Source organism: Pipistrellus kuhlii, unplaced genomic scaffold, assembly GCF_014108245.1.
Source record: "Pipistrellus kuhlii isolate mPipKuh1 unplaced genomic scaffold, mPipKuh1.p scaffold_m20_p_6, whole genome shotgun sequence".
Taxonomy (NCBI): Eukaryota; Metazoa; Chordata; class Mammalia; order Chiroptera; family Vespertilionidae; genus Pipistrellus; species Pipistrellus kuhlii.
Window position 1 is genome coordinate 31,940,529 of NW_023425562.1, and position 27,291 is coordinate 31,967,819.

A 27,291-nucleotide genomic window follows, 5' to 3' on the forward strand; every position below is an offset into this window, starting at 1 on the left:
CTGCCATTAGATAGGATAGCCATGCTGCTTGCTGCTTGGAGGTGGTGGTGGTTTTTTTTTTTTGTTTGTTTGTTTGTTTTTCCCCCTCACTGTAATGGTGATCCTGGACCTCCAAAGGGTACTCTACCTCCCACCCCATCGTGCACGTGACCTGGGGATAAGTCACAGAGGGATTCTGCTGCAATAGCTTTCCATTTATAGGTAATATACTCCTCAACCCAAAACCAAGAGCGACAGAAGGCGAGTTTTGCAAGTCCAAGAGATGGCAGGGCTCTGTGGTCCCATTTCTTTGTCTGAAACTCCAATCACCTGGCAGTGGATGTTGTGATAGAACCCCTGTGCTGTGCCCTTGCCCCAGACTATTAGCAGGATCAGCTGCTGTTCACACCCCTTCTGCTGGAGTGCCCACCGAAATTCCCTCTTGCTCAGGCTTTCTTCAGTGCAGGAGCCAGTTTTTTTGTGTGGTTTTTAAATTTTTTTCTTATATTTTTATTGATTTCAGAGAGGAAGGGTGAGATAGAAACATCAATGATGAGAGAGAATATTTTATCGTTGCCTCCTGCACGTCCCCCCACTGGGCCTGCAACCTGGGCATGTGCGCTTGACCGGAATCGAACCTGGGACTGTTCACTCTGGTGGATGATGTTCTATCCACTGAGCCAAACCAGCTAGGGTTGTAGCAGCCAGTTTTATTATCTCTTTCTCAGAGGGCTGCCAGATAATATATTTGTACTACTGGGGATGTGGGTTAGCTTGGTATCCAGTTCCTCTTCCTCAGAGATCTTAAGAATATGGGCTGTCAACCACCATAATGGGTAGGTCAGGGCAGCCAGAGATCTCAAAGATGTGCTCAATGTAGGAGAGGTTGTCTTTGTCCAACTTGTTGTGATTTTCCAGGAAGCTAAACCAGGCACTGCCTGTTGTCACCTCCTCAGGCTTTTCACTGGGGATGTCCTCCTGGTTTGAGCTGTTCCAAATCATCAAGAGTGATGTTGTCGATCAGGTCCTGGAGGAGGGTCCTGTACTTGGCCTTGACACCTCTGAGCTGAGTACACAGAGTACAGGCACTCCAGGGTCCCTGGTTCAGGCCATGCTGAGGGACAGAACACCCTCCCCCTCCCCCCCCCCCCCAAATTTGTGCACTAGTGTTATTAGAAAAGGTTGTATCAAGATGATGTTATAGCAGAAATATCATTTAGGTCTTGCTCATACTTCTTTTGTCAAACTTGTAAGAATATAAATGGACATAATACAAGTTAATATTTAATAATACAAGTGAATACTTGGGGAACATAAAGCTTGGAAAATTCTCCTATGGGTTCCAGACAGTGCACTTATGCACACTACCAAGGGGTGTATTTAAATAAAGAAACGCCAGTTTAAATTTTATCAGAACTAAGTGAAATATATCCTTTTATGTACTTTAGGAAGCTCAGAAGCTGACCATCAGTTATAAGTGAAGACCTATATTGCAATTGAAAAACTATTTCCAAATATTTAGTTTCTAATAAACAAAATGTCACTGGCGGGTGGATATGACAATGCATGACAAAAAGTATATGGGCTTTGGAATTCAAATATCTCTGAATGTATTGCATTTATATCATCCACTAGCTGTGTGCTCTTTGGCAAATGACTTGGCCTCTCAAAGCCTCCGTTTCTTCAGCTACAAATTGAAACTAATGATACCTGCCTTTCAGAGTATTATGAGAAATAATGAGATTATATGTCTATAATAAAGTGCCTATCACAGTGTCTGGATTTGATAGGTCCTCAATAGTGTTAACTGTGGTTATCAAGAAAGTACTTATAAAGTAGACTACAATATAATAGTACTATCAGAACATAACCTGCTCAATACAATGAGTTTAAAATTATTGTATCAGTAATAATAATTTGACATTTACTTAATCTTTATTTTATGGCAATCCTGGGTTGTGTGTTCTCTGCATTATCACATTTAATCTCCACAGCAGTCCCACAATTTGGATGTTGTTATTCCCATTTTAGAGAGCAGGAAAATGAAGCTTAGGGAGAAAAAAATGAAATGTTTGAGGTTATGTGGCTATTAAATGCAAAAAATGGCCTGAAATCTAGGTCTAGTCTGAATCAAAAGTGCAGGCTCTAACTACCAGGTTTTGCCACCTCTTACTTAGTTATACAGTCTGAAAAGAAAAAACACACAAAGAAAAAGAATCTCTTGCCGTTTTGGGGGTCAGTGGATAGAGCGTCGGCCTGCAGACTGAAAGGTCCCGGGTTCGATTCTGGTCAAGGGCATGTACCAGTGGGGGATGTGCAAGAGGCAGCTGACCGATGATTCTCTCTCATCAATGTTTCTAACTCTCTGTCCCTCTCTCTTCCTCTCTGTAAAAAATCAATAAAATATATTTTAAAAAAAGAAAAAGAAAAAGAAAATCTCTTGTTATATAGAATGACCCTACTCAACCTTTAGCAAAGATAAAACATGTTGCTTCTCAAAGGTTTTAGTTAATGACTAGGAAATCAAACATTCAAACTTTAAGCTCTGACTGTAAATGTTCCTGAAATGAAAAAAACGCATGGCTGTATCATCAGGTCACAATTGCCATCACGTGTAATCCATTTCTTACTTGTTTTGCCTCTGGTTAGCCTCAAGTTCTTTTTCACCTGTGTCTTTTAAATGCACTCTACATGCGTTATGAACAGCACACCCAGAAACATATCTTGGCATTAAAATTCCATGAAGTCTATGTTGGGAATCAGATTACTACCCTTATTTTTAGCTCTCAAGATTACACTCTTTCCATTGCACTTTTAAATATTTAGTGATAAAGTAATATTGAAAATAACTCCTCTAGCCAAATAAAAATCCTAACTTTGGTTTAATCAAGCCAGACCCACTGAGTGGCATTAATATAATTACGTTACTGAGGCAGCTACCAGCCTGTGCCTCTCTTCTTCCTCTCAGTTTAGGACTAGCCTCATTTGCTGCTATATTTATCTGCCTTCTTGGCCATAAAAGGCTGGCTGTGTGGCTCTGACATTCTACTGCCTGACCACATGCATTATTTTTGAACTGGCCCCCAGGGTCTTGTCTTCAGTCCTGCTTCTTAACTTTTTCTGGAATTCAAACTACGTGGGTTTTTCATCTCTCATCCAGTCCTACAGCCACGTTGGAACATTTTTACCACCGTCACTCTTTTGGAACCTGGTAAGTGTGACAATGAGACAGAAAAATGCTCTAGATATTTTATGTGCTTATCAGTAATATGGTGTGTGTGGTTTCTTACTATCTTCTGAGCTCAGCAGTTTTCTCAAAGAGATGTCAGAATAGCAGAGAAATAGGACAGTGGAGCCCCTGGGAAGGAAGACAAGAGCAACAGAGTGCCAGTTTTTGCTGGCCCAGCTCTTCTCTCAGCTCATTGTATTATTTTTAAATCAAGCTACCATTCCTGGAAATAATGGCTGTCTCGGATGGAACTGTGTGAGTCAGGTACTCTTTACAATTGAGTGATTTGGTTGAAATCTGGAATGGAGATGCCGTGACAGGAAATCATGTACTTTCTATCCTTCGTACTCCTACAATACTCCCTGATTACAAATCAGACCTAAAGAAGGTAAATTAACTCTGAAGCCTCTAGTTTCTAACTCAGTGATTTTGCTCTAACATTGCCATATAGGTAAATGTAAGAGGGCATTATTATGATATTCCTGACCTGAAAATGGTCAGACAGTATCTCAGAGGCAACATAGATCCCCACATAATGACCCTGAAGTTAATTTAACACTTTCTGTGACTAGTCTTTATCAGCTTTTGGCCTCTAATGTCTATACAAAAGTATCATATTAGGATTTCAACTATGGGGTTAGCATTTCTTCCTAAATTCCCAAATTATTTTCTAGCAGAAAATACAGGTCTTAAAGGAACAGAAGACAAACCATTTTTCCTTCTTACATACTCTAGATGTCTTGTGTTGGGGATAATCCTTGCTTACAGACAAAGAGACAGTAGTTGTACCTTGATTCCAGAGGTCAGAGCTGTGACGATCAGCTCTGTTAACTTAAAGCCAAACTCTGTATACTTGTAATTTGTTATCTATTGTATTTGCTTGGAATATTAGGTCTTATTAAAAATAAATATATTTGGGGAAAATAGAAATCAAGTGGAAAATGTAATTGGGGCCTTAACCAGCTTGGCTCAGTGGATAGAGCATTGGCCTGCAGACTCAAGGGTCCTGGGTTCGATTCTGGTCCAGGGCGTGTACCTTGGTTGCGGGCACATCCCCAGTTGGGGGTGTGCAGGAGACAGCTGATTGATATTTCTCTCTCATCGATGTTTCTAAATCTCTGTCCCTCTCCCTTCCTCTCTGTAAAAAATCAATAAAATATATATATTTTAAAAAAAGAAAAGAAAATGTAATTGAGGCAAGATATTTAAAAATTTTATTTTGTGAAAATAACAGCATTTCAAGTCATCCAAATTGTGAATTTAGCTTATAACACAATACATAGGAAGGTCATTAATAATTTATTTGAATCTCATTCTAATAGCATTTGTTACGTTGCAATGCAGTATGTATCATTAGAGAAATATCTAATATCTTTAACACTTCCAAACATGATATACTTTTATATTAATTTTATCCCTTTGTTTTATCAAAATTTATGTAATAATTATTAATTACACATGATAATTATGTATATTTTAGAACAGAAAACAGCAATCTATTTAAGGGTTGAAGCAAAGTTGCTTGCTAGTCGCTATTTTTTTTCTCTTGGGAAATGCGATGTAGATCGATATCCTTCATAGCCTGAAGATAAGTATTTCTGGAGTGAAGTTTATTGGATTTTCTTCTATAGGGTATACATGCTGACTTTTTAAATAGTTTAAATAAAAGTAGATTTAAACTTTGACAAGAAATATGGCTAATTTGAAGGATTTACTCCTCATTTAGAACTTAAAGGTTTTGGAAAAAATTACTTTTACTTGTGAAATTTAAAAAGAACACAGGAAAAGCATTAAAATTGGAATGAGGACTCCATAAAACTATTATTGCGTCCAGGGTTGTCAGTGTGGCTTGTAAGCTTCTGTCAGTGGACAGATTATTCAAGAAAACTAATGAAATCTCCCCACTCTATGCTAAGCAAACATATTTAACTTTCAGTAGAACTCTTGGCTCAAGTTCACAATGAAAATTGCTATACTGGGCCGAGACCGGTTTGGCTCAATGGATAGAGCTTGGGGACTGAAGGGTCCCGGGTTCGATTCCGGTCAAGGGCATGTACCTTGGTTGCGGGCATATCCCCAGTAGGGGGTGTGCAAGAGGCAGCTGATCGATGACTCTCTCATCGATGTTTCTAACTCTCTATCTCTCTCCCTTTCTCTCTGTATAAAAATCAATAAAAATATATTTAAAAAAAAACAAAACATTATTCTAAAAAAAGAAAATTGCTATACTGGTAACTGACTTTTTTATGTTATAGAATTAGAAACCTTCATATTCTTAATGGAGCAAATTTTTCTGGTTTGACACTATACCTTTTTTTTAAATCTATTTGTGAGATTTGAGAGAGCTCATCATATATCGATAATATAAGCACATTCCAGGGTTCAGTCTTTGGACTTCGTTTTCCATTTTCAATCATTCTCTCTCTCTCTCTCTCTCTCTCTCTCTCTCTCTCTCTCTCTCTCGGATTTTTCATTTAAATATCATGTATAAGCTGGTGAGTCCCAATAGTCAGTCTTCATCTTGGACATTTACCCTATACTCCAAAGTCACATACCCAACTTTCCATTTTATATCTCCACTTGGACATCTAGCAGGTATCTCAAATGTAGAATATCTTAATCAATCTTATATTTTTCAATCCAAACTGCTGATTTTTTACAATCTTGCCTATCTCAGTTAATAGCAACTTCAATCTTGCAATTATGCAAAAACCGTAGAGTAATTTCTCACCCTTTTTCTTTCACATCCCAAGCCAGTACTTTCAGCAACTACTACTGATTCTACCTTCAAAACATGTGGGGAGTCTGATCACTTCTCACATTTCCACTGCTGCCTCTATCATCTCTAGCCTGGACTAGTGCAATGGCCTTTATATTAATTTGCTAGAGCTCCCATTACAAAGTGCCATAGTCTGGGTGGCTTAAACAACAGAAATTAATCTTCTCACAGTTCTGGAGGCTAGAAATCTGAGACCAAGGTGTTGGCAGAGTTGGTTTTTCTGAGAAGGTCACGTTGGATTTCCACTCAGGGCATATGCCCTGGTTGCAGGCTCCATCACCAGGATTGGAAGCATGCAGGAAGCAGCCGACCATTATTCTCTCTCAAAGTTGATGTTTCTCTCCCTCACTCTGAAATCATATATATATATATATATATATATATATATATATATATATATATATATATATATAAAGTTCTGAGGAAAAGCACAATGGCCAGGAAAGGGAAACGGGTTGTAAAAATCGAATATATATAAAGGGAGGAAGGAAGGGGGGAAAAGAGAAGAAGGGGAGGGGAAGAGAGAAAGAAGAAAAAAAAAAAAGAAAGCTGCGCAAGGACAGCTGGGCATGAAGTAGAAAGTTCAATGGATAACAACCAGTTAAGCTATATTTCACATCATTTTCCATTTACTCTTTGGAAAAGATAAGAGTATTAATGTTTACACATTGGTTTTGATTACTTCTTCTCTAGGATTTGCTTCTTAATAATTTACTCAAGCAATTGTTGCTTTCTTATAGGTTGCCTGGTCCCCTGGGGGTTCATGATGTCTCTGCCGTTTTATCAGAGATTGCATGATCACTATGATCGCAGCTACCGTAACAAGGACCTTCGCACCACCATGAGCCAGTACCATGAGCAGGAGAAGAAAAGTTCTGCCATCTACACACATGGTTCAACGGCCTACAGCAGCCGCTCATTGGCTGCGCGCCGCCAGGAATCCCAGGCCTTTAGCCTGGCGTCATCGTCATCGGCCTCCTACCTGCAGCAGGCGTCCCAGGCCACCACCGAGTCCTCCCTGGCGTCTGCAGTCAGTCGGAAGGCGGCCTCAGCCTACGATTATGGCTACTCCCACGGGTATGTCAAAAGCAGCCTTCTAACCTTAGGGCAAAGGCTCATTCTTCAAATAACCCCTCCCATATCACGTTTTCTTTTCTTCCTGCATTTAAACCAGATGTGGAACAACTGTGTGTATTTGGGAGACCTGGGATCTCCTATTTCCCTTCACCCCATCTCTTTAAGTTTCACAAAGTGCTTCACAGTCATCTTGAGGAGCCTTGCTTGATTTTTAGAAGCAGATACGGTTTGCCACAGGTTGCATTCAACATCAGAGAGCCAGAAATATCATTTCAACACTCACAACAGTTTCCTGGCTTTCAGAATGTTTCTACTTAGATGAGAAGGCAGTAGAAACTTAAAATTCACAGGTCACAGGAGTCCACACCTCCACAAAGATGGGTTCCAGTTTTTCAGTATCCAAAAACCAGTGTTAAAATTCAGCAGTTAGTTAGGCAGCAGATATTTTCTTCAGCTGGAACATTTTATTAAAACACTAGAGGCCTGATGCACGAAGATTCATGCAAGAATGGCCCTTCCTTCCCCTGGCTGCTGACACTGCCTTCACTCTGGCCTGGAGCCGCCTTTCCACCTTCCCTTGCTGCCCAGAGGCCCAGAGCAGCTGGACAGTGCAGAATGTCTGGTGGTTGCCATGGCAATGATGCAAGCCTCCCGCCCTGCCCCTGGCTGCTTGGTGCCTACATATGCAAATTAACCAGCCATCTTTGTTGGTTAATTTGCATACTCCCGATAGGCTCGTGGGCATTGGTCAATTTGCATCTTTCTCTTTTATTAGTGTAGATGCCTTACTTCACTCAACGGAGGAATACTAGGAACAAACCTGGAGTCTCACAGAATTAGATTTATTGACCCATTTCAAAGAAAGAGTTACTATAGGATTCTAGAGAGAGTGGAATTTAGATGCAAGTCTGGTCTGCAAAGGGAACCCACGATGCCATTTTTTTGAAACAGTGAAGTTGAGGGAAGCATGAACTGTCCTATTAAACCCATTATGTGGAATCAGCTCTGGGGCTGGGGATCAAGCCTCTTTTCTGTGTCAGCAGCTCCCGAGGTCTTCCAGGCAAGAGTGTGATGTCATATTCTTACTGATAAAATTTCAAACAGCAACCTAGTAATTTTTATATTAGAGAAGAAAGTTTCAGTGGTCACTCAAAGAAGGAAGTTGCCATGACACCTTATAGTAGTAGTGTTCCTTGGGAGACATGTGTCCTGTGACTTTGCTTTTGGCTTCTCTGTCTGTTGTTCCAGCCTGTTGAGTAGATATTTACTTTCTCAGGCCAAGCTAATTTAAAAAATATATATTTTATTGATTTTTTACAGAGAGGAAGGGAAAGAGATAGAGAGTTAGAAACATCGATGGGAGAGAAACATCGATCAGCTGCCTCCTGCACACCTCCTACTGGGGATGTGCCCGCAACCAAGGTACATGCACTTGATTGGAATCGAACCAGGGACCCTTCAGTCTGCAGGCTGACGCTCTATGCACTGAGCCAAAGGTAGTCCAAGCTAATTTTATTTTATTTTTTAATACCCAGAATGAAATGTTTTATGGGATTAAAGCCCCCTGGCAAGATGTATGTGATTTCATTAAAAATCAATCTATTGCCGAAACCTGTTTGGCTCAGTGGATAGAGTATCGGTCTGCGGACTGAAAGGTCCCAGGTTCGATTCTGGTCAAGGGCATGTACATTGGTTGTGGGCACATCCCCGGTAGGGGGTGTGCAGGAGGCAGCTGGCCGATGTTTCTCTCTCATCGATGTTTCTAGCTCTCTGTCCCTCTACCTTCTTCTCTGTAAAAAAAATCAATAATATATATATATATTTATTTATAAAAAAATCAATCTATTGTCCTCACAAAGAATTGCTGAATTTTAACACTGGGCTATGTGGTAAATAAGGACCTGCTGCCTCAAATTCTTTCCAAACCATCTGACATAGGTTGCATTTTTGTTCTAAATTTGAAATTTTTGTTCTAAATAATGAAATTTTAACTCTTACAAAATTTGAGCCCACAAATATCTGTTAGGACACCTGGAAAAGGCATGTGTTTTTTGAAATTAAAATAGTGATTGAGGAAACAACACAGTGGTTTGTACGAACAGAGTGAAGAAGGTTTCTGAAGGCAGAAATTCCTGATTTCCTATTGGGATTAAGTAGCACCTGATGTAGGGCTGTCATTTCATGGGCATGACAGTGACCTCCTGGGAGCTTCTGCTATGTTCAGTAACAGAGCCAGAGTCCGGTGGGGTTTACCTGGAATGTATGATGTCAACATTTTTAAATTCCAGTTAAAACGGAACAGGCTCATTTTGCAATCTCACTTTCATGAGTCATATTCTGCCATAGGATATTCATAAGGATCTCAAATTGACTGCAAATGTGGAAATATTGTCACTGAGAGAAATTAATTTCTTTTAGCACTTGCTTCAAATGAACTGTCTTGCAAAGGAAAGTTGGAAGGAATTAACACTATCTGTATGTAATAGTATCATTTTGCTATCCTGAACACTATCCCATAGATATGTTTAATAACGTCATTTAGGAAAGCAGCTGTCTTATAAAAGAGGAGGGTTGTATTTGAAATATTCATTTTCCTGGACTATCTGTGCTGACTCTATAGAAGATGGTATTTTCATTATCATACCATTTTTAATTAACTCCTTGTGTACTTACTAAATTTTCCTAATGTTATAGAATCTATAGAATTTATGAATTTGTATTGTTGTGCTCTTTACTTCTTCAACTCTACTAGTATTGCTAAATTCTATGTTAAAATTGTTTCAATTTTACACATTTTTAACCACACATGCAATATTTATATTTATTCATAATCTGATCTATTACAACAAGCATTAGTAATTAAACTTTTGAGAATTTTTATATTTTATTCAGTAAAAAATATTTGCTCTATGTAATTATTGGAAGATTTAGCCATTTTAGCTATAAAGAGTCTCACATAATAAACTTTCTATAGGAAACAGTACTGTAATTATTTTTCTACAGTCAACCTCATATCTTGTAACTTCCTGCTATGTATGTATAAATATTTATATAGGTAGGTATTTATTAATGGCTTTCTGTATTTGAATAACTCATGTTATTCATATAAAAACATGTTAACCTAGAAATGAGAAGGAAAAAAATGCCAATATTTTCCTTTGTATAATGCAATGTAAAAGAAAAGAAAGCCAACCTAATTCTGGGAATATTTTAATCTTTCTTTTTTTAGACCTAGAGCTAATACATGCAGGTAATATTTCTTGAACATTTCAAAATCTTCATAGTTCCTATATGTCCTATTTTAGCCTTTTTTAAAGTGCAGCAACTTTTTCCTGCTAAGTGAATATCTCTCTGGATTGTGGTCAGTTGTTTATTAAAACCCCTACGGGTGGAACTGCAATTCTGTAGAGTGTGTATAAGCACTAGGTGTGATCTAATTTTAGCCTCTGCTTTGTAGTTAGATGTCTACCCTGTTTCCCTAAAAATAAGATAGTGCCTTATATTAATTTTTGCTCCCAAAGATGCACTAGGTCTTATTTTCAGGGGATGTCTTATTTTTCCATGAAGAAGAATACGGTACACATTTATTGTTAAATGAAAATAAAGGCAATTTATTACCTGTATACGGTACAGTAGTATGGTAGTTGTCAACACAAACTAGACAAACTGTGAATCCTACAGTATCAAGAATTTACTCATTTATTCAATGACAATCATGTCATCATCTTCTGGAACATCATCATAACAATCCAATTTCTGAATTTCCTCGTGAATTTCTTGTGACTCCATTTCTTTCAGAATCAGTGGACCAAATCTCTCATGTTTAGCAATAGCACTGTCTTTAAATGAGTACTTCTTGTCAAGGTAGCCTGCTCACAGTGCATTTGCAATGCAACTGTCAGTGATTTTCTCCCAGAATTCTTCACCCAAATCACAACTTCTTGCAGTTTAGGTTTCACAAAGTTTCCACGCTGATTTCTCTCCATTCTATTTTCAATGTAGTTATTAATTTCCATGCGCAAATTGTCTTTGAATGGCTTGTTTATTGCAATATCAAGAGTCTGGAGATAGGCCGTCATTCCTGCGGGAATCATTATCTGATCTATTTTTCTTTCATGAAGAAATGTCTTCATGTCTTTAGCGTGGTGAATGCTGGCTGCATCCCAGACTAGCTTTTTTTCTTGTACACTTTTTTTTTTTGCACTCATTTCTTTGGCTCCCTCGCATAACAAGCAGCAGCATTAAATCGACCCACTTCCTTATAACTGCTTGTGTGGCCCAGGCTTTTTCAGTTTCAAGAATAAAAATGCCAAAACACGTTCAATCTTTTCCTTCTTGCCCTTAGAAATGATTAAAGGTGGGATTTTAGTGCAATCCAGACGAATTGCCAAAATACAGGAAACATGTGCACTTTCGTAAGCAGTGGAGGGAATGTACACTAAGGAGGCACCCCATTGTTCAATTGTTGTTTGAAATGATTGGCCCATAAACACTGCAGTTTCATTCATAGCAATCATGTTGGAAAGATTGTATTTAGAGAAGTCAGCATCATCAATAAAGGACTTGAATGCAAGTGCTCACTTAATAACTTGAGTATCTTCCAACCTAAACAATGTTGTACTGGTAGATCTTCTTAAAGACAGTTCACTTTGCTGAAGGAAATTATCCAGCCAGTGTTGTGATGCTTTGAAGTCTTTGGGGGCTATGTCAAACTGTGGTGCCATTGCAAGGGCAAATTCTTGAATCTGAGCCCTATTCACAACCAAAGCCTTTGCTCTCCTGTCAACAACCCATTCACAGATCAGGTCTTCCAGCTAGGAAAATAATGGTTGCTGACCTGATCCACACTTGTGCTTTTTAGCATTTCCCTTGTCCATTTGTTCAATGAGGTTACCATACTCTGCTCGCCATTTTTGGACCAATCGGATACTCAACATCTTCTCTTTGCAGAAAGCAGTAAGATTTTGGCCCCAAGAGTCTTCCATGATTCCTTTCTTGTACACCACGGAGTAGCTTTTTCTTTTTGCACTCATTTCTAGAGATAAAAAAAAGGAATTTGGGTATCAAGGTGGGGGGAGGGGGATCACTTAAAATGACACGGGGAATCAGAGGAGGGAATAAAAATGGCACAGGAGAATCAGAGGGGGGATTACCATTTTAGTAACCCCTTTTGATCCTCCTGTGTCATTTTGATTGCCCCCTCTGATCCCCCCTGTGTCATTTTAAGTGATCCCCCTCCCCCCACCAATGTGCCACTGAACACCTTCACCAGACATTCCCCCTACGCCTTTATCAGACATTTACCCCCTGAGGCCTGCCTAAGGACTGTCACTGGGCTTGCTGGGGCCTGGATCTGGGCTGGAGCAGGGTCTGCCACTGTCTGAGAACCTTCAGTCATCATGAGGGCGGCCGCAAGCATCAGATAGTGTCATCAGAGACCGACAAGCACTCACCACCTTCGCCGTGTCCCATCTGCTCTAATCCTCCTGTTCTTCTACGTTTCCACAGACCTATTAAAAACATTCAGTGAGGCCGGGACCGGTTTGGCTCAGTGGATAGAGTGTCGGCCTGCGGACTGAAAGGTCCCGGGTTCGATTCCGGTCAAGGACATGTACCTTGGTTGCGGGCACATCCCTAGTGGGGGGTGTGCAAGAGGCAGCTGGTCAGTGTTTCTCTCTCATCGACGTTTCTAACTCTCTATCCCTCTCAATTCCTCTCTGTGTAAAATCAATAAAATATATTTTAAAAAATAAAAAAATAAAAAAATAAAAACGTTCAGTGAGGACTTACTGTAAAACGTTCTGGGATTTGTCTTCCAGAATTTAAGTAACAAGAAATTGACAAGTCACATTGCTTCCTATTGAGTAGGAGAAGGTCAGAAGAAAATCTTATGCAAGTAGAAAAGCCAGTTAGTTCTTTAAAAGGCAGTGAAGTTATGTTCTGCATCCCAAAGGTAAACCCTGAGTTCCAGGAGAGGAGCTCTCACCAGGCACCAATCTCTTGCCTGCAGTCTCACTGCTGTAAATGTGCAGCTCTTTGGCAGAAGAAGAGCCTCACTTCTGGCGATACCAGTTTCATATAATCAGCAATTTGTATTGTAGATGAAAAGGACTGTGGAATGTTAAAACAGGAAGAGGCCAAAAGTTCACCTAAGTCAAGCCCCTCCTTTTATAGGCATTTTAACCGAGGCCCAGAAACATGTGATTCATACTCTGCTTCCTGTGCAAATACTATTTGCAGGTAAAACTCAAGTTTAGATGATACAACATACTCTCAGAAAGACATTAATCTTCCCTCGGCAGGTGAGTTATGCTGTCAGAAGGAAAGCATGTCCTTTAATAGAGCAGGAATGGAATGAGTCAGCTAAAGGTAGAGGAAGGACAAAGCCGTTACCTCCCAGAGCTGGAGGTGAAATGTTAGCTGTGTCCACTGTTAGCTCTGCCACGCAGTTGGGTGTAACTGAGCTTCCCTGCAGAGATCTCGGAGTTCTGGAAGGTTAAAGGATCCATTGCAACAGGCTTGACCTTTTCCACGGCAGGCTTTCTAAATGAAACAAGAGAAATCAGGAGCACCTCAAATAAGGATGGTAACTTTCATAAAATGTCTAATAAACCAAGGGACTATCCCCAAAGTGGAGTAGGATGTGGATATCTGGCTGCTTTGTAAATAAGTTAATAAGACTAATCTTTATAAACTCTGGACCATGTTTAGTCTGCAGACTTAGACTCCATAAGGCATCTTCTGCTACCATTGTCAAGTGTCCTGCATACTATGATTTCTAGGAAATATGAAGTAAGTTTTTCCACTTCTGCTTAAAAATAGGTCATAAGCTAGTCTAGTTAAATTAATTTCTTAAATAGTCAGAAACAGATAAAAACGGAATAGTGTATGTAGATAAGACCCATAAAAAAATTAAATCTTTCAGTGTTTTACCCACCTACCCTTTCTGGGACACATGATTGTTCTACATTCAGGGTGAGAAGTGTTTCAGACCCTAACGGTATTTGCTTTTAGGTCAGCTGAGAAGAGTTACTGAAAAGAAGAGTTTAATATTACTTCTCAGTGGAAATTTACATAATAAAAAAGCAATAAATACAAGAAAAAACTATGGTTATACTTCTATTTAACCTCTCGGTTTCTTCATCTGTAAAATGAGGAAAAAGATTATCCCTCAAGTTGGAAGATCTTAGCTAAAATTTTTTAAAAACTAAGTGAGATTTTTATGGCCATGAGATTGAAATGAAAAAGGGGGGAGGGGAAGGGCTAAGTGTATGGTAAATAATGCAAAAAAATAAAAACAAAAAGCCAAAGAATACTTATTTATTATGATGCTACATGTCAGTACATTTCAAGGGTGATGTTGGTCAAACTAAATTCATGCTTTCCCAGCTGGTGTGGCTCAGCGGTTGAGCATCAACATATGAACCAGGGGGTCACAGTTCAATTCTAGGTCAGGGCACATGCCTGGGTTTGCAGGCTCGATCCACTGTAGGGGGCGTGCAGGAGGCTGCCAATCAATGATTTTTTTTTTTCATAGCAGCTTTATTTTATTTATTTGATATTTTTTAAATTAAATTATTATCTTTGTACATATACCATTACCCACCCCTCCCATTCAGAGTTTTGTGTCCATTGGTTGTACTTATTTATATGCATGTATATAAGTCCTTCAGTTGATCTATTATCTCCCCCAGATCTCCCTACCCTCCCCGCCGCAATTTGACAGTCTGCTTGTTGCTTTACTGTCTCTATATCTATCTTTTGTTTCTTCAGTTTATAATGTTGTTTATCATCCATAAATAAGTGAGGTCAGGTGGTGTTTCTCTTTCATTGACTGGCTTGTTTCACTCAGGATGATATTCTCTGTTTCTCTCTCTCTGTTCCCCTTCCCTTCCTCTCTGAAATCAATAAAAATGTATTTAAAAAAATAAAAATAAATTCATGCTTATAACTTACAAGATACATTTTCTGCAAAGTGTATTAACACAAGATGGGCTCTTTTCCGTATCCTACATGTTTACTAAGTTTGATGTTCTACTGAGACCTATATAAGTGTCCATATTGGGAAACCAGAGAATGAAAGATCAATAGAAAGTATTGAGGCTGACATGAAGCCAATATCAAAGGAACAGCATAGAACAAAACTGCTCTAATTCAAAAGTATATCCAAAATAACTTTTTCACAAAAGCTTAAAGAAACTATTTTCTTTTAAGAGGAGGAAATGTGGCTGATAGAAAAGTTGACATGAGAAAACAGAATGTGAACTTCAAGTGCTTATTCCTGACCCTCCTGGAGATTTTGAAGGTGAAACAAATGGAACTTCAGATACCAGAGGTCCTGAGCAATGATAGCCAAGAAAGGCATTCTTGAGAAGCTGGCCCAAGGGTCAGCAAAACCACTGCTCCTTTCTCCTCTGGTACACAGCTGAGCATTTTGTTTATAAGCAACAGTATTAAGTTGTAAATGTATATAAATATTTTAGTTTTAAAGGGAAATTTTTAGAATAATAAAAATGAGTTCAGCTTTTTAATGATCCCTCCCTCAGTAAAGTTTAATGGCAAAACATATATAATTCACCAATCAAAATTAAGCTTTAATTTTTAAGCTTTTTTACATACAGCTCATTCTGGGATGTCTTACCCATCTTTCAGTGCCCAGCTTTTCACAAAGGGTTCCCTGATAAGCCCAGGCAGAAATTTTCTGTAAGCCTGTGAATTCTAATTTTGTTTGCATTTATCTTTCTGCTTATCTACCCGCCTTCTTCTGTCCTTCCATCCTTTTTCTATTGACATAATACAACTTGCCAGGGCTGGTAGTATTTACTCCCCTACTGGATATAAAGCTCTCAGAAAACAAGGGTATTTATCTTCATATTTCCCTCCCATCCCAGTGTTAAGCCCAGTACAGAATTTTTCACATAATGAATGCCAAATAACTTTCTGTTGAAAAATGAAATTGCTATAGAAAATTCAAAAATAAAATCTGAAAATTTCAGTGGTACTCTAACATATAACATAATCCAAAAGTCTATTGTTCCATAAAATTTGAAGTCAACTTATTACTGTATTTTCTAAAGTATCAGCTGGTTTGGATGCTAAGTTTATGGCAACTTTATAAGGAGCTATGCCATTGTTTTCCAAAATAGTTATTAATATACCATTTTACATTCCCAAAACAATATATGAGGAGTCTAGTTTACAAATATTGTTTTTATTCTGTGTCTTGTCTTTTCTTTCTCTTATCAGAGTCTTTCAAAGACTAGAATTTTTAATTTCAATAAAGTTCAATTCTCCAATTTTTCTTTTTGAATCATGCTTCTGGTATTATATTGATACCTAAGAACACTTTAGCTAACTCAACACCATAAAGAGTTCCTCTTATCTTCTAAGAGTTTTATAATTTTAGCTTTTATATTTTAAAATATAATCTATTATGAATTATTTTGTGTGTGTGATGTTGAGTAAAATTACAAATTAATCCTTTGACAAATGGATATACAATAGTCTCAGCACCATTTGTTGAAAAGACTATCCTTTTGAGATCAACTAAAGGACTTGTATGCATGAATATAAGCCTAACCAATAGACATGAACACCAGGAGGGTGAGGACATGAGTGTTGAGGGGGGGTGTTGAGGGGTTAATGGAGGGATGAGGACACATATGTAATACCTTAATCAACAAAGAAATTTAAAATAAAAAAAATAATAAAAATGCTCATATACGATTAAAAAAAAAGACTATCCTTTTGTTCATTAAATTCTTAGCACCTTTGTCAAAAATCAGTTGACCATGAATGTAATGGTTTATTTCGAGACTCTTGATTCTGTTCCATTGAACTAGTATATGCCTATCCTTATAATGTACTTTTTTTTTTTTTTAGACAAATTGCGTTGGCTAGAAGTGCCAATAGAATGTTGAATAGAAGTGATAAGAACAATATTATAGCCCTGTTCTAACTTTAGAAGGAAAGCATTTGGTTTTTACTATTAGATATGATATAAGCTATACATTTTTTTATAGATGGCCTCAATCTGGTTGAAGAAGTCTCCTTCTATTCCTATTTTGGCAGAAGTTTTCAAAATGAATGGATGCTGAATTTTGCCTACTATTTTTTCTGTATCTATTAATTGATAATGTGGTTTCTTTTTTTTTTATTCTATTATACTAATTGATTTTTAAAATGTTAAAGAAACCTTGCACTCCTGGGATGAACTTCACTTGGTTTTATATGTTGCTGCATTTAGTTTGCCAAATATATATATATATATATATATATATATATATATATTTTATAACCATTTAAGAATATACTTTATTTAATTAGCACCCTCCAGTTCAGCATTTAGATCATTTTCAATATTTTAGTGCTGTGGTAATGCTTTTTTTTTTTTTTTTAAATCAATCTTTATTGTTCATATTATTATAAAGGTTCCTCATTTCTTCCCCCCTCCACCAGTTTCCCATCCCACCCTCCGCCCCCTCCCCATCCCCCATTGTCCTCATCCATAGCTGCACAGTTTATGTTCAGTCTCTTCCTCCCTCCCTTTCCCCAATAGTAAATCCCTTTTCAGATAGTAAATCAGTTACTTAGCATTTTCTCATATCAATAATACCTCCACATGCCCAATGATACACTTCACACAAAAGACATTTCCAAATAGGTCAACCAACCTCCTCCAGGCCCCACCCAAGGCACTCACAGATCAACACCCCAGTGCTATACTAACTCAACACATCCAGATCTAAGCCTTCATCACTTGATTCAGCAGACCCTCAAGTTCCCGCAAAAGTTTCCAGCCATGTCTGAGAGGCAGCCTTGGGGCGGGGGCAGGCGAGGAGCGAGCTGTTCCGGGCCTGGCTGCTCTGGGCCTGGCCTCTGTTGCTCTGGTTCATTCCACAACCAGCTGCTCCGGGTCTGGCCACTGCCGCTCCCGACCTAGTTGCTCTGGACTTGGCTGCTGCTGCTCTGGGCCTGGCCGCACCCAACCCGGCTGCTCTGGCCCGGCTGCTCTGGGCCCGGCCGCTCCGGGCCTGGCCGCTCCCAGCCTGGCAGCTGCTGCTCCGGGCCTGGCCGCACCAGACCCGGCTGCTATGGGCCTGTAGTTTGCCAAATATTTTTAAAGGATTTTTACCTCTATGTTCATGAGGTAACATTGATCTTAGTTTAAAATTTTTCAAATGTTTATGTTTTGTTTTTTAATTGTGAGAGAGAAGAAGGGAGAGAGAGAGAGAAATATTGATTTGTTGTTCCATTTATTTACATATCCATTGATTGCTTCTTGTATATGCCTAAGACCATCTGAAAACACAGATATTTACATTACAACTCATAACAGTAGCAAAATTACAGTTACGAAGTAGCAATGAAAATAATTTTATGGCCGAGACCGGTTTGGCTCAATGGATAGAGCGTCGGCTTGGGAACTGAAGGGTCCCGGGTTCGATTCCGGTCAAGGGCATGTGCCTTGGTTGCGGGCATATCCCCAGTGGGGGGTGTGCAGGAGGCAGCTGGTTGATGATTCTCTCTCTCATCGATGTTTCTAGCTCTCTATCTCTCTCCCTTCCTCTCTGTACAAAATGATAAAATATATTTAAAAAAAAAAAAGAAAGAAAAAGAAAAAGAAAAAAAAAGAAAATAATTTTATGGTTGGGGGTCACCACAACATGAGGAACAATATTAAAGGGTCGCGGCATTAGAAAGATTGAGAACCACTGGTCTAGAGGGCTTTCTCATTCACTTTATTTCTAAAGATAAAAGATAATTATAATGTTAGAGATATAGGATTCTGTGACACCCCTCCCCCCAGTTAAAACCTTATTTTATAAGTATTTTGAATATTTTAAAGACATTTTTGCTTTTGTCTGATATTAGGGCTTTTGTTTCAGATTTACAGATTCCAGTCTGATGTTAGAAGATTATTCATCCAAGTTGAGCCCCCAAACAAAGAGAGCCAAGAAGAGCCTTCTCTCTGGGGAGGAGAAGGAAAATTTGCCAAGCGACTATATGGTACCCATTTTCTCAGGACGGTAAGTACGCATTTTGTTCCTGGCCTTGATTATAATAAAATGGAGAGTAAATGTCAAGTAATAATAATAATAATAATAGCAGCTACCATTTATTGACCATTTACTATATACTATGAGAAAGGTCTGAAGAACCCCGGAACTCTATGTAAAGGGAGATGTGATCATTGTTAAAGTCTTTGCCATCACATAGGATGGCTACATGAGAAAAGAGAATGACCAGTAACTTAAAAAAACAACAACACTGATTTCTATGCCCTAACCTGTTTGGCTCAGTTGATAGAGCATTGGCCTGCAGACAGAAAGGTCCCAGGTATGATTCCGGTCAAGGGCATGTATCTCGGTTGTGGGCCCAATCCCAGTAGGCAGTTAATCAATGTTTCTCTCTCATTGATGTTTCTAACTCTCTATCCCTTCTCTCTGTAAAAAAATCAATAAAATATATTTAAAAAACTTATTTCTAAAAGGAAGGAAGAGCGAGAGAGAGAGATAAAAATATTAAGGATGAGAAGGAATCACCAACTGGCTGCCTCCTGCACACCCCACACTGAGATTCCAGCCTGCAACCCTGGCATTTGCCCTGACCTGGAACTGAAGTCCAACCATCGAGCCACACCAGCCAGGCAGTAACTTAACTCTATTTATGTAACTAGTTGAAATTAGAAAGAGTTTTGGGTGCTAGTGAATAAATACTATATCTAGTCACTATAAAGTGAAAGAAAGATTCAAAACTCTTAAGATGTTGGATGAACTGAAAAACAAAATAAAGTGATATGTTTAGGTAAATGGAAAATATCTTGGTTGCCTGTGTGGTTTTAATTATTATTCATTAGGAGGAAAAAATGTTAGAAAACATAGACTTAAGGAAAAGAATTACATAATATTTTGATGTCTGGCTTATATTTGTTGAATGTAGAATAGATTATTTGAGGTAAATATCAAACAAAATAACCACTGAATCACAAGTCTGAGTAATTTCTCAAGTCTGAGTAATGCCAAATTTCTGTGTTTATAATATAAACATGTTTTTTGAACAATAATAATATCCAAAGGAATCTTGAAAGAAAACTTGTCTGAGACACCAAAATTAAAATTTAAGGGGAATTTTATGAGCTTTCACCTGTTGATTTTCCTTTGAATGGAGGAGTATTAACAGAGTTAAGGTGATACTCAAAATGAGGTCATTCTCTCAGGAAAATGCTGTTAGGAAATTCAGTAGGCAATAATGTAGTTATGATCTTTGTTTTCCTATGTTTTTCTTCCCCCTGCTCTTTGATGGCTCCTTTCTGAATTGTTTCAGAGGCTAATGTCATAATTGCTCTGAACCCAATTAGGAAGATAAGAGAATAAATAATATTCAATTTTTAGCCTTTTATTTGATATCTTTAATTTTTTGATATCTGATTTTTAAATGAACTCTCCAGAGAAACATGCTTATATTACTAAGTATACCTGCCTAGACTTAGCCTCTTCATAGTTAGTGTAATATGTACTCACATTTGTTATAGGAGATGGGCAGGGGAGATGAGGTGAAATATTTTATTTTTTATTTCTGTCCTCACTGTTCTAAAAAATTATTTAAAAACCATCAACTTAGCATTAACCCTCATGGCATACTTTTCTATCTGTGTGGCATGAAATGAAGCTTTCCACTGTCTTCTCCCACCAAACAATTTTGTGTCTTCAAGGCCATTCTCAATAAATCATCATTTATAAAATAAACTCTGATAAAAGAAAATGTGAATTAAAAATAGATATTATAGATTTTATTTCCAATTCTCCTTTATTTTTTAAATGGAGTCATCTATATTTATTACTATTTTGAAAATAATGCTTCATAATATGTTTACAGTATTAGCAATCTAAGAGAAGGATGGGAAGGAATGAACATTTGTTGAGTACCTATTGTTTTCTGGGAGTCATACTTTATAGAAACTATTTTGCTAAATCCCCAATATAGCACTAGAAAGGTATTAGTATATCAATTTTTGGAAAAGAAAATCAAGGCTCAGTGACTTGTTACAAGTCTCATGGCTGGTGATAGAAGAGCTGAGAGTCCCCTTAACATTGGGCAATGTAACATACATGCATTGTATGTATATTTTTTGAAAATACAATTTCTTTGCATGGCACTTGAAAATTCTATTTCTTACACTGACATACTTTGAGTTTTCTGTGTCACCACAGGTTTTGAGTTGAGACCATCAGAGATAATCACAGCATCAGGGAGGTTTTAAATTTATTTTAAATTAGTAGTATATGTTTGTCAGCATATTAGCATCATATTATTGTACCCAGATTATAGCAGGCTTATCACTGACCTGCATTTATATTTACTTAAAGGCAAATATTCTTGCTGTTCTGGGTTAAAAATATTTTTTAAGTGTACTTGAGTTTTCATGTGAAATACTTAGAGCTTTTTTGAGGTTAAGCTTATTTGTAAATGGAAAAAGCATGGAGATTGTGACTCTATTCTGCCCTCTAGAGCTATGCTAACATGTCCTCAGAAGTAATGTAAGCTTAAAATTAATGTTCTCTTACATAGTGTTATCACAATTCAGGGCAATACTAGCACTGAATATAATCCATTATTATATATATTAGAGACCTGGTACACAAAATTTGTGAGGGTGCAGGCCAGACCCTCCCTCAGCCTGGCCTGCACCCTCTAGTAATCAGGACCACTGGCTCCTAACAGCTCACCTGCCTACCTGCCTGATTGCCTCTAACTGCTTGCCTGCCTGCCTGCCTGATCACCTCTAACCACTTGCCTGCCTGCCTGATCACCCCAACTGCCTCTGCCTCAGCCTCTGTCACTGCAGCTTCATCAGAAAGGATGTCCGGAATGACATCTGGAAGGTCGTTTGGCTGTCCAGTCTAATTAGCATGTTATGCTTTTATTATTATAGAAATTGAATCATACTAGGAAGTTCATTTTAAATATTTCTATTGTATTTTAACCTCTACAGAGAATTGCAGGCACTTTCATTATGGTTTGTTTTGTATTTAGTTATTAATTCATTCCCAATCTCATTAAAAGAAGAGGAGAGGTTATTATATTAAGACACTAAGCTAAAATTGTTCAATTTATCTTTTTCTCCTCCTAAACTATACTGTATATACTACTAAATTCCTTAGTAGAGACTGGGTTATTTATATTTGGAACAATAGAGATATCAAAAATGAAATTACAACTTATTAAGTTTAGTAAGAAACAGAGTAGATTAGTTTTGTCTACCAGATATTTTAGTAATATTCCATAAGAAATTCCAAACTTGGGAAAATGTTGACTCACATTCTTCAACAATTTGCATAGATTCAGGTGCCAGGAACTTGTAAACACAATGGCAGTGTTTGCTTAAATTTAGAGGTAATTATTATTGTAAGAAAAGCAAATATACAATTCTGCCTTGAGAGGTCTAGGGAGACTCAATTTCAAAAGTATCTTCAATCTAATCAATATACTTCCTCACTGAAACATCTAATGGGTTCATAACAAAGGTATTGAAGGAGATAAAAATAATCCAAGTATTTTTTACAACATTAATAAACCATAGCACAAATTCTATTGATATCATAAACTACTGCAGAGCACTTTTGGATATTACTACTCACTTGCCATTGTCATCAATTATAAATAAAAACAAGTAACTTTTATAAATGTCACTTCAAATGCAAGTTTTAGCATCTCATCAGAACTACTAATATGCTGTATTTTCCGGCGTATAAGATGACCCCCTAATTTTACAGTTAAAACATAGGTTTAGGCCTATATTCGCTGTATAAGACTACCCCCCACTTCAAAGAAAAGACTTACTTTGCCGTCAAGATCTGCAGGTAACTTTTGTGCAATTTTGGTCTTTTGCCCCTGATTTTCGGTTGACTTTTTTTCGTTTCAAAAGTCATCTTATACGCCAGAAAATACGGTATGTGCAAGTACAAATAAACACCATCATATTAAATATATACAAATATATACACACACACACACACACACATATATGCACATGAAACCTTTATTATTTAGAAAAGAAACTCAGTAAGCATAAGGATCTCATGTAAATTTAGAACTTATTTATACATGCAATAGCTCTGGCCAGTGCATTACATCACTGTTATGGATCTGAGTTATAGAATCCAGATTAAGCACGTTAGTCATGTATCGGAATCACAGCACACAAACTGCATTTGATTTTATAGTATCACTAAGAGGCCTGGTGCACGGGATTCGTGCACTTGTGGGAGGAGTGGCCTGCGGGGATCGGCCTGCTGTGGGAGCACCGCTCACCCGGGTCAGCAGAGAGGTGCTCCCGCTGTGGGAGTGCACTGACCACCAGGGGGCAGCTCCTACGTTGAACTTCTGCTCCCTGGTGGTCAGTGCACATCATAGCAATTGGTCGACCAGTTGATATTATTATCATTGTTACCACTTTTTGTTAAGGTGACAATCACTTCATATGTAAAGAGTTAGTTCCTAATTAACAGGTTTTTCTATCAAGTTTTCTTTGGGCATGGTGCACAATGTCTGAGGTCTGGTAGTTGGAAGTTAGTAAAATTAGGCAATGTTATCACTGCCATCCACAATATCTATATTTTGCCATTGTTATATTCTAGCCAAGTGCATGTCGGTGGAATTACAGACACAGAAGAAGAAAGAATTAAAGAAGCTGCTGCTTATATAGCCCAGAGGAATCTTCTTGCTAGTGAAGAAGGAATCACAACATCCAAGCAGTCCTCAGTATCGAAACAGTCTTTGTCCACTCTCCACCAGGAGGAAGTTTTTGAGAAGAAGTCAAGAAAAGTTGCACTTCGAGAAAAGGCAGAACACCTGTCACTAAGAAAAACAGTAAGAAAAGACAAGCTAATATAACTTACAAAAGTAGAAATGCATGTAGTGTGTGTGTGTGTGTGTGTGTGTGTGTGTGTAGATAGAAATTGACTTGTTTCAAAAGAAGAGATATGTGATCTTGTGGAGAAACAAAACTAAAGAAACTATGAAGAAAACATCAAAATATATTTTCTTCTTTTTAAAGAACACTCTTTAATATTTCATTTAATACTGGTTTGGTGGTGATAAACTCTAGCTTTTTCTTATCTGGGAAGCTCTTTGTCCTTTGATTCTAAATTATAGCTTTGCTGGGTAGAATAATCTGGTTTGTAGGTCCTTGCTTTTCATCATTTTGAATATTTCGTGCCAGTCCCTTCTGGCTTGCAAAGTTTCTGTTGAGAAATTGAGTACCACATTTACCTACTTAGTACTACCATCTTGATCAGAATAAATGGTGGATTTATTTTAAAAAGGAGCAAGGAATATGCATTTGACTTAAATATAAAAGTCAGGTTCCAAATGGAAGAATTATAATTTTGGTTTTTGCTTATTTTAATAGAATAAATAACTCTGATTTTATAATATTTTGATTTTTTTCCAGTTAGAAGAAACTGAGGCATTTCATAGAAAGATGAATGAAGATCATCTTCTCCATGCTCCTGAGTTTGTCATCAAACCTCGTTCCCACACTGTTTGGGAGAAGGAAAATGTAAAATTACACTGTTCTGTATCCGGTTGGCCAGCACCTCGTGTCACATGGTATGTTATCTTTTTTAAAACTACTCCTAAAATCAACTATACAAAATTATCATTACCTCTAGTGAAAATATTCAGCATTATAAATATGCAGGAGTCATTGAAAGCATTTACAAATTTGTATAGATTTTTAAAATAGTGAAGAAAGTATACTGGGATTAATATTTTATGTATGGGAAAAACAGTCTTGTATACATTATGATACATACATTATAATTATACTGGAGGTCCAGCGCATGAAATTGTTCATGCCCCAAGCCATAAACCACCTCACTCACCCACCACAGTGAGCCAGAGGGCAGGACCAAGAGATGGTCAATGCATGTCATGGCAACTGGTCAAGCAGTTGTTCCGGTCATTATGTTTATGGTCCCTGGCCTTTTATTATATAGGATTATACAGATGGGTCTTTATCTTATAAAAGTGTTAAAATTTTATCAACATATTTACATACAAAGACAATGTATATCTATAATTGCTATGGATCATAAAAATTTTTTCTCATAAAATATAGATATCATTTTGTGATGAGAAGCAATATTGCCTTTTAAAAAATAATTAAAACCCAAAGGGATCCAACTCTACTAATCATCTGATTTGAGGTCTCAATGTGTTTTTTCTAAAGCTAAGAAAAAGAGGTGGTTTGATGGTAAATATCCTATATAATAAAGATGTAATATGCAAATTAACCCTCATGCCCTCACAAGATGGCTGCCTACCAGGCTGGCAGGGGGGTTAGTAAGGGATGAACCAATAACTGAATAAGCAGACCATGTGGAGTCACCAGGCCAGCAAGGGCTTAGTGAGGGATGACCAAATGACTGAATAGCTGACTGTGTGGGGTGACCAGGCTGGTGGTGAGGGGGGTAGTTGGGGTGACCAGACCAGCAAGGGGGGGCAGTTGGGGCAACCATGCTGGCAGGGGGGGCAGTAAGAGGTAACTAGGCTGGCAGGAGGGGACAGTTGAGGGTGACCAGGCTGGCAGGAGGGGCAATTAGGGGCAATTAGGCTGGCAGGGGGGCAGTGAGGGGTGACTAGGCTGGAAAGGGGGAAGTTGGGAGTTGGGTGCAACCAGGCCAGCAGAGGGGGGCAGTTGGGGGCCACCAGGCTGGCAAGGGTAGGCAGTAAGGGGTGACCAGGCTGATGAGGGGCAGTTAGGAGAAACCAGGCCAGCAAGGAGGGGGCAATTGGGGGCAACCTGACTGGCAGCAGGGAGCAGTTAGGGGCCACCAGGCATGCAGGGGAGGGTAGTTAGGGGCATCCAGGCATGCAGGGGTGGGCAGTTAGGGGTGATCAGGCTAGCATGCAGAGGCAGTAAGGGGCAATCAGTCTAGCAACAGAGGAGGGGGGGCAGTTAGGGGTGACCAGGCATGCAAGGGTGGGCAGTTAGGGGTGATCAGGCTAGCACACAGAGGCAGTAAGGGGCAATCAGTCTAGCAGCAGAGGAGGGGGGGGCAGTTAGGGGTGACCAGGCAGGCAGGCGAGCAATTAAGAGCCAGTGATCCAGGATTGTGAGAAGGATGTCTGACTGCCGATTTAAGCCGGATCCTTGGGATATCCCCCAAGGGGTCCCGAATTGGAGAGGGTAATGACTGGTCTGAGGGGACTTCCCCCCCTTTCCCATGCATGAATTTTGTGCACTGGGCCTCTAGTTACTAAATATGGGTCCTGAAGGAAGCTTCTTTTTATAAAGAATAAATGCTCCCTTTTTCTTTCCATTATATATGGTAACAAAAAAAATGTATACACACTTTGAATGATTACAAAGTCAATATTTATTGACATACAGTTCATTTTCAAATTTTAAAAGTATCTACAGAAATGAGAAACTTTTTTTGTCAATGCCTGTTTTTAAACTAATGACCATTTTGGTCTAGGAATTGCTGATAAAGTGAAGCAATGGGAATTGCAAATATCAAGAATCATTTTGTTTGGTACTTCTATGCCCTCAGTTTATCAACTGTTGCTGTTATGTATTGTAAACACTATCCTTTTGTAGCCCCATAAAAAGCCTAGTGGATACATTTTCTTTGTTTAAAGCTTAGTCTGGCTTCACCCACTATTTCAAATCAATTAAACCCGAAAAGGAGTGAAAATTGAGTTATCAACTGTTAAAGCATTTATGGGGGGGACACTTTGTGACCCCCAAAAATGTATACACACTTTGAATAATTATAAATGTATACATACTTTGAAAATTTTGTACTTCAACCGCATTTTCAAACATATATATATTTTATTGGTTAATAATAGGAATAATTGTGTGATAATGCTTCATGTAGTCATGCTGCCTCTGTTTGCAACAGTTAGGTCCTGAGCCATGTATTTCAAAGGCATGTGTGCCTGTGCCTGGCTCCCTAAAAGCCCTTTCCAAACTTGATTCCAAGTTTCCACTAGGCACCCTCGGGTCATGGAAATCCCTGAGGTCTAGCAAATGATACGCACATGCAGCAGCTGCTCCTTTGTCAGTCCCACATTGTTTTTATTAATATGCAGTATTTATATAATAGCTTGTACGACAGGCTATATATTGGTTTAAAAGGTAGGGGAACATTTATATCTGTAGAGTCAGGAAATTCCATATCCACAGTTTCACATCCACGGATTCAACCAACTG

General features: G+C 38.3%; 1 protein-coding gene and 1 pseudogene across 2 annotated transcripts in view; one reads left to right on the forward strand and one right to left on the reverse strand.

The window, feature by feature from the left end:
• Positions 1-627: 627 nt before the first annotated feature.
• On the reverse strand, positions 628-5,796 carry LOC118707906 (annotated as a pseudogene).
• MYOM1 (myomesin 1) overlaps positions 3,022-27,291 on the forward strand; it is a 109,276-nt gene continuing 85,006 nt past the window's right edge. The window contains exons 1-5 of one of the 2 annotated variants that reach the window (XM_036418951.2): positions 3,022-3,190; positions 6,728-7,064; positions 18,953-19,093; positions 23,705-23,936; positions 24,520-24,677. In XM_036418951.2, coding sequence (XP_036274844.1) covers positions 6,751-7,064; positions 18,953-19,093; positions 23,705-23,936; positions 24,520-24,677 — 845 coding nt within the window. In that variant the 5' untranslated portion in view covers positions 3,022-3,190; positions 6,728-6,750. The remainder of the gene's footprint in view (positions 3,191-6,727; positions 7,065-18,952; positions 19,094-23,704; positions 23,937-24,519; positions 24,678-27,291) is intronic. The other variant, XM_036418952.2, reaches the window with a different exon arrangement.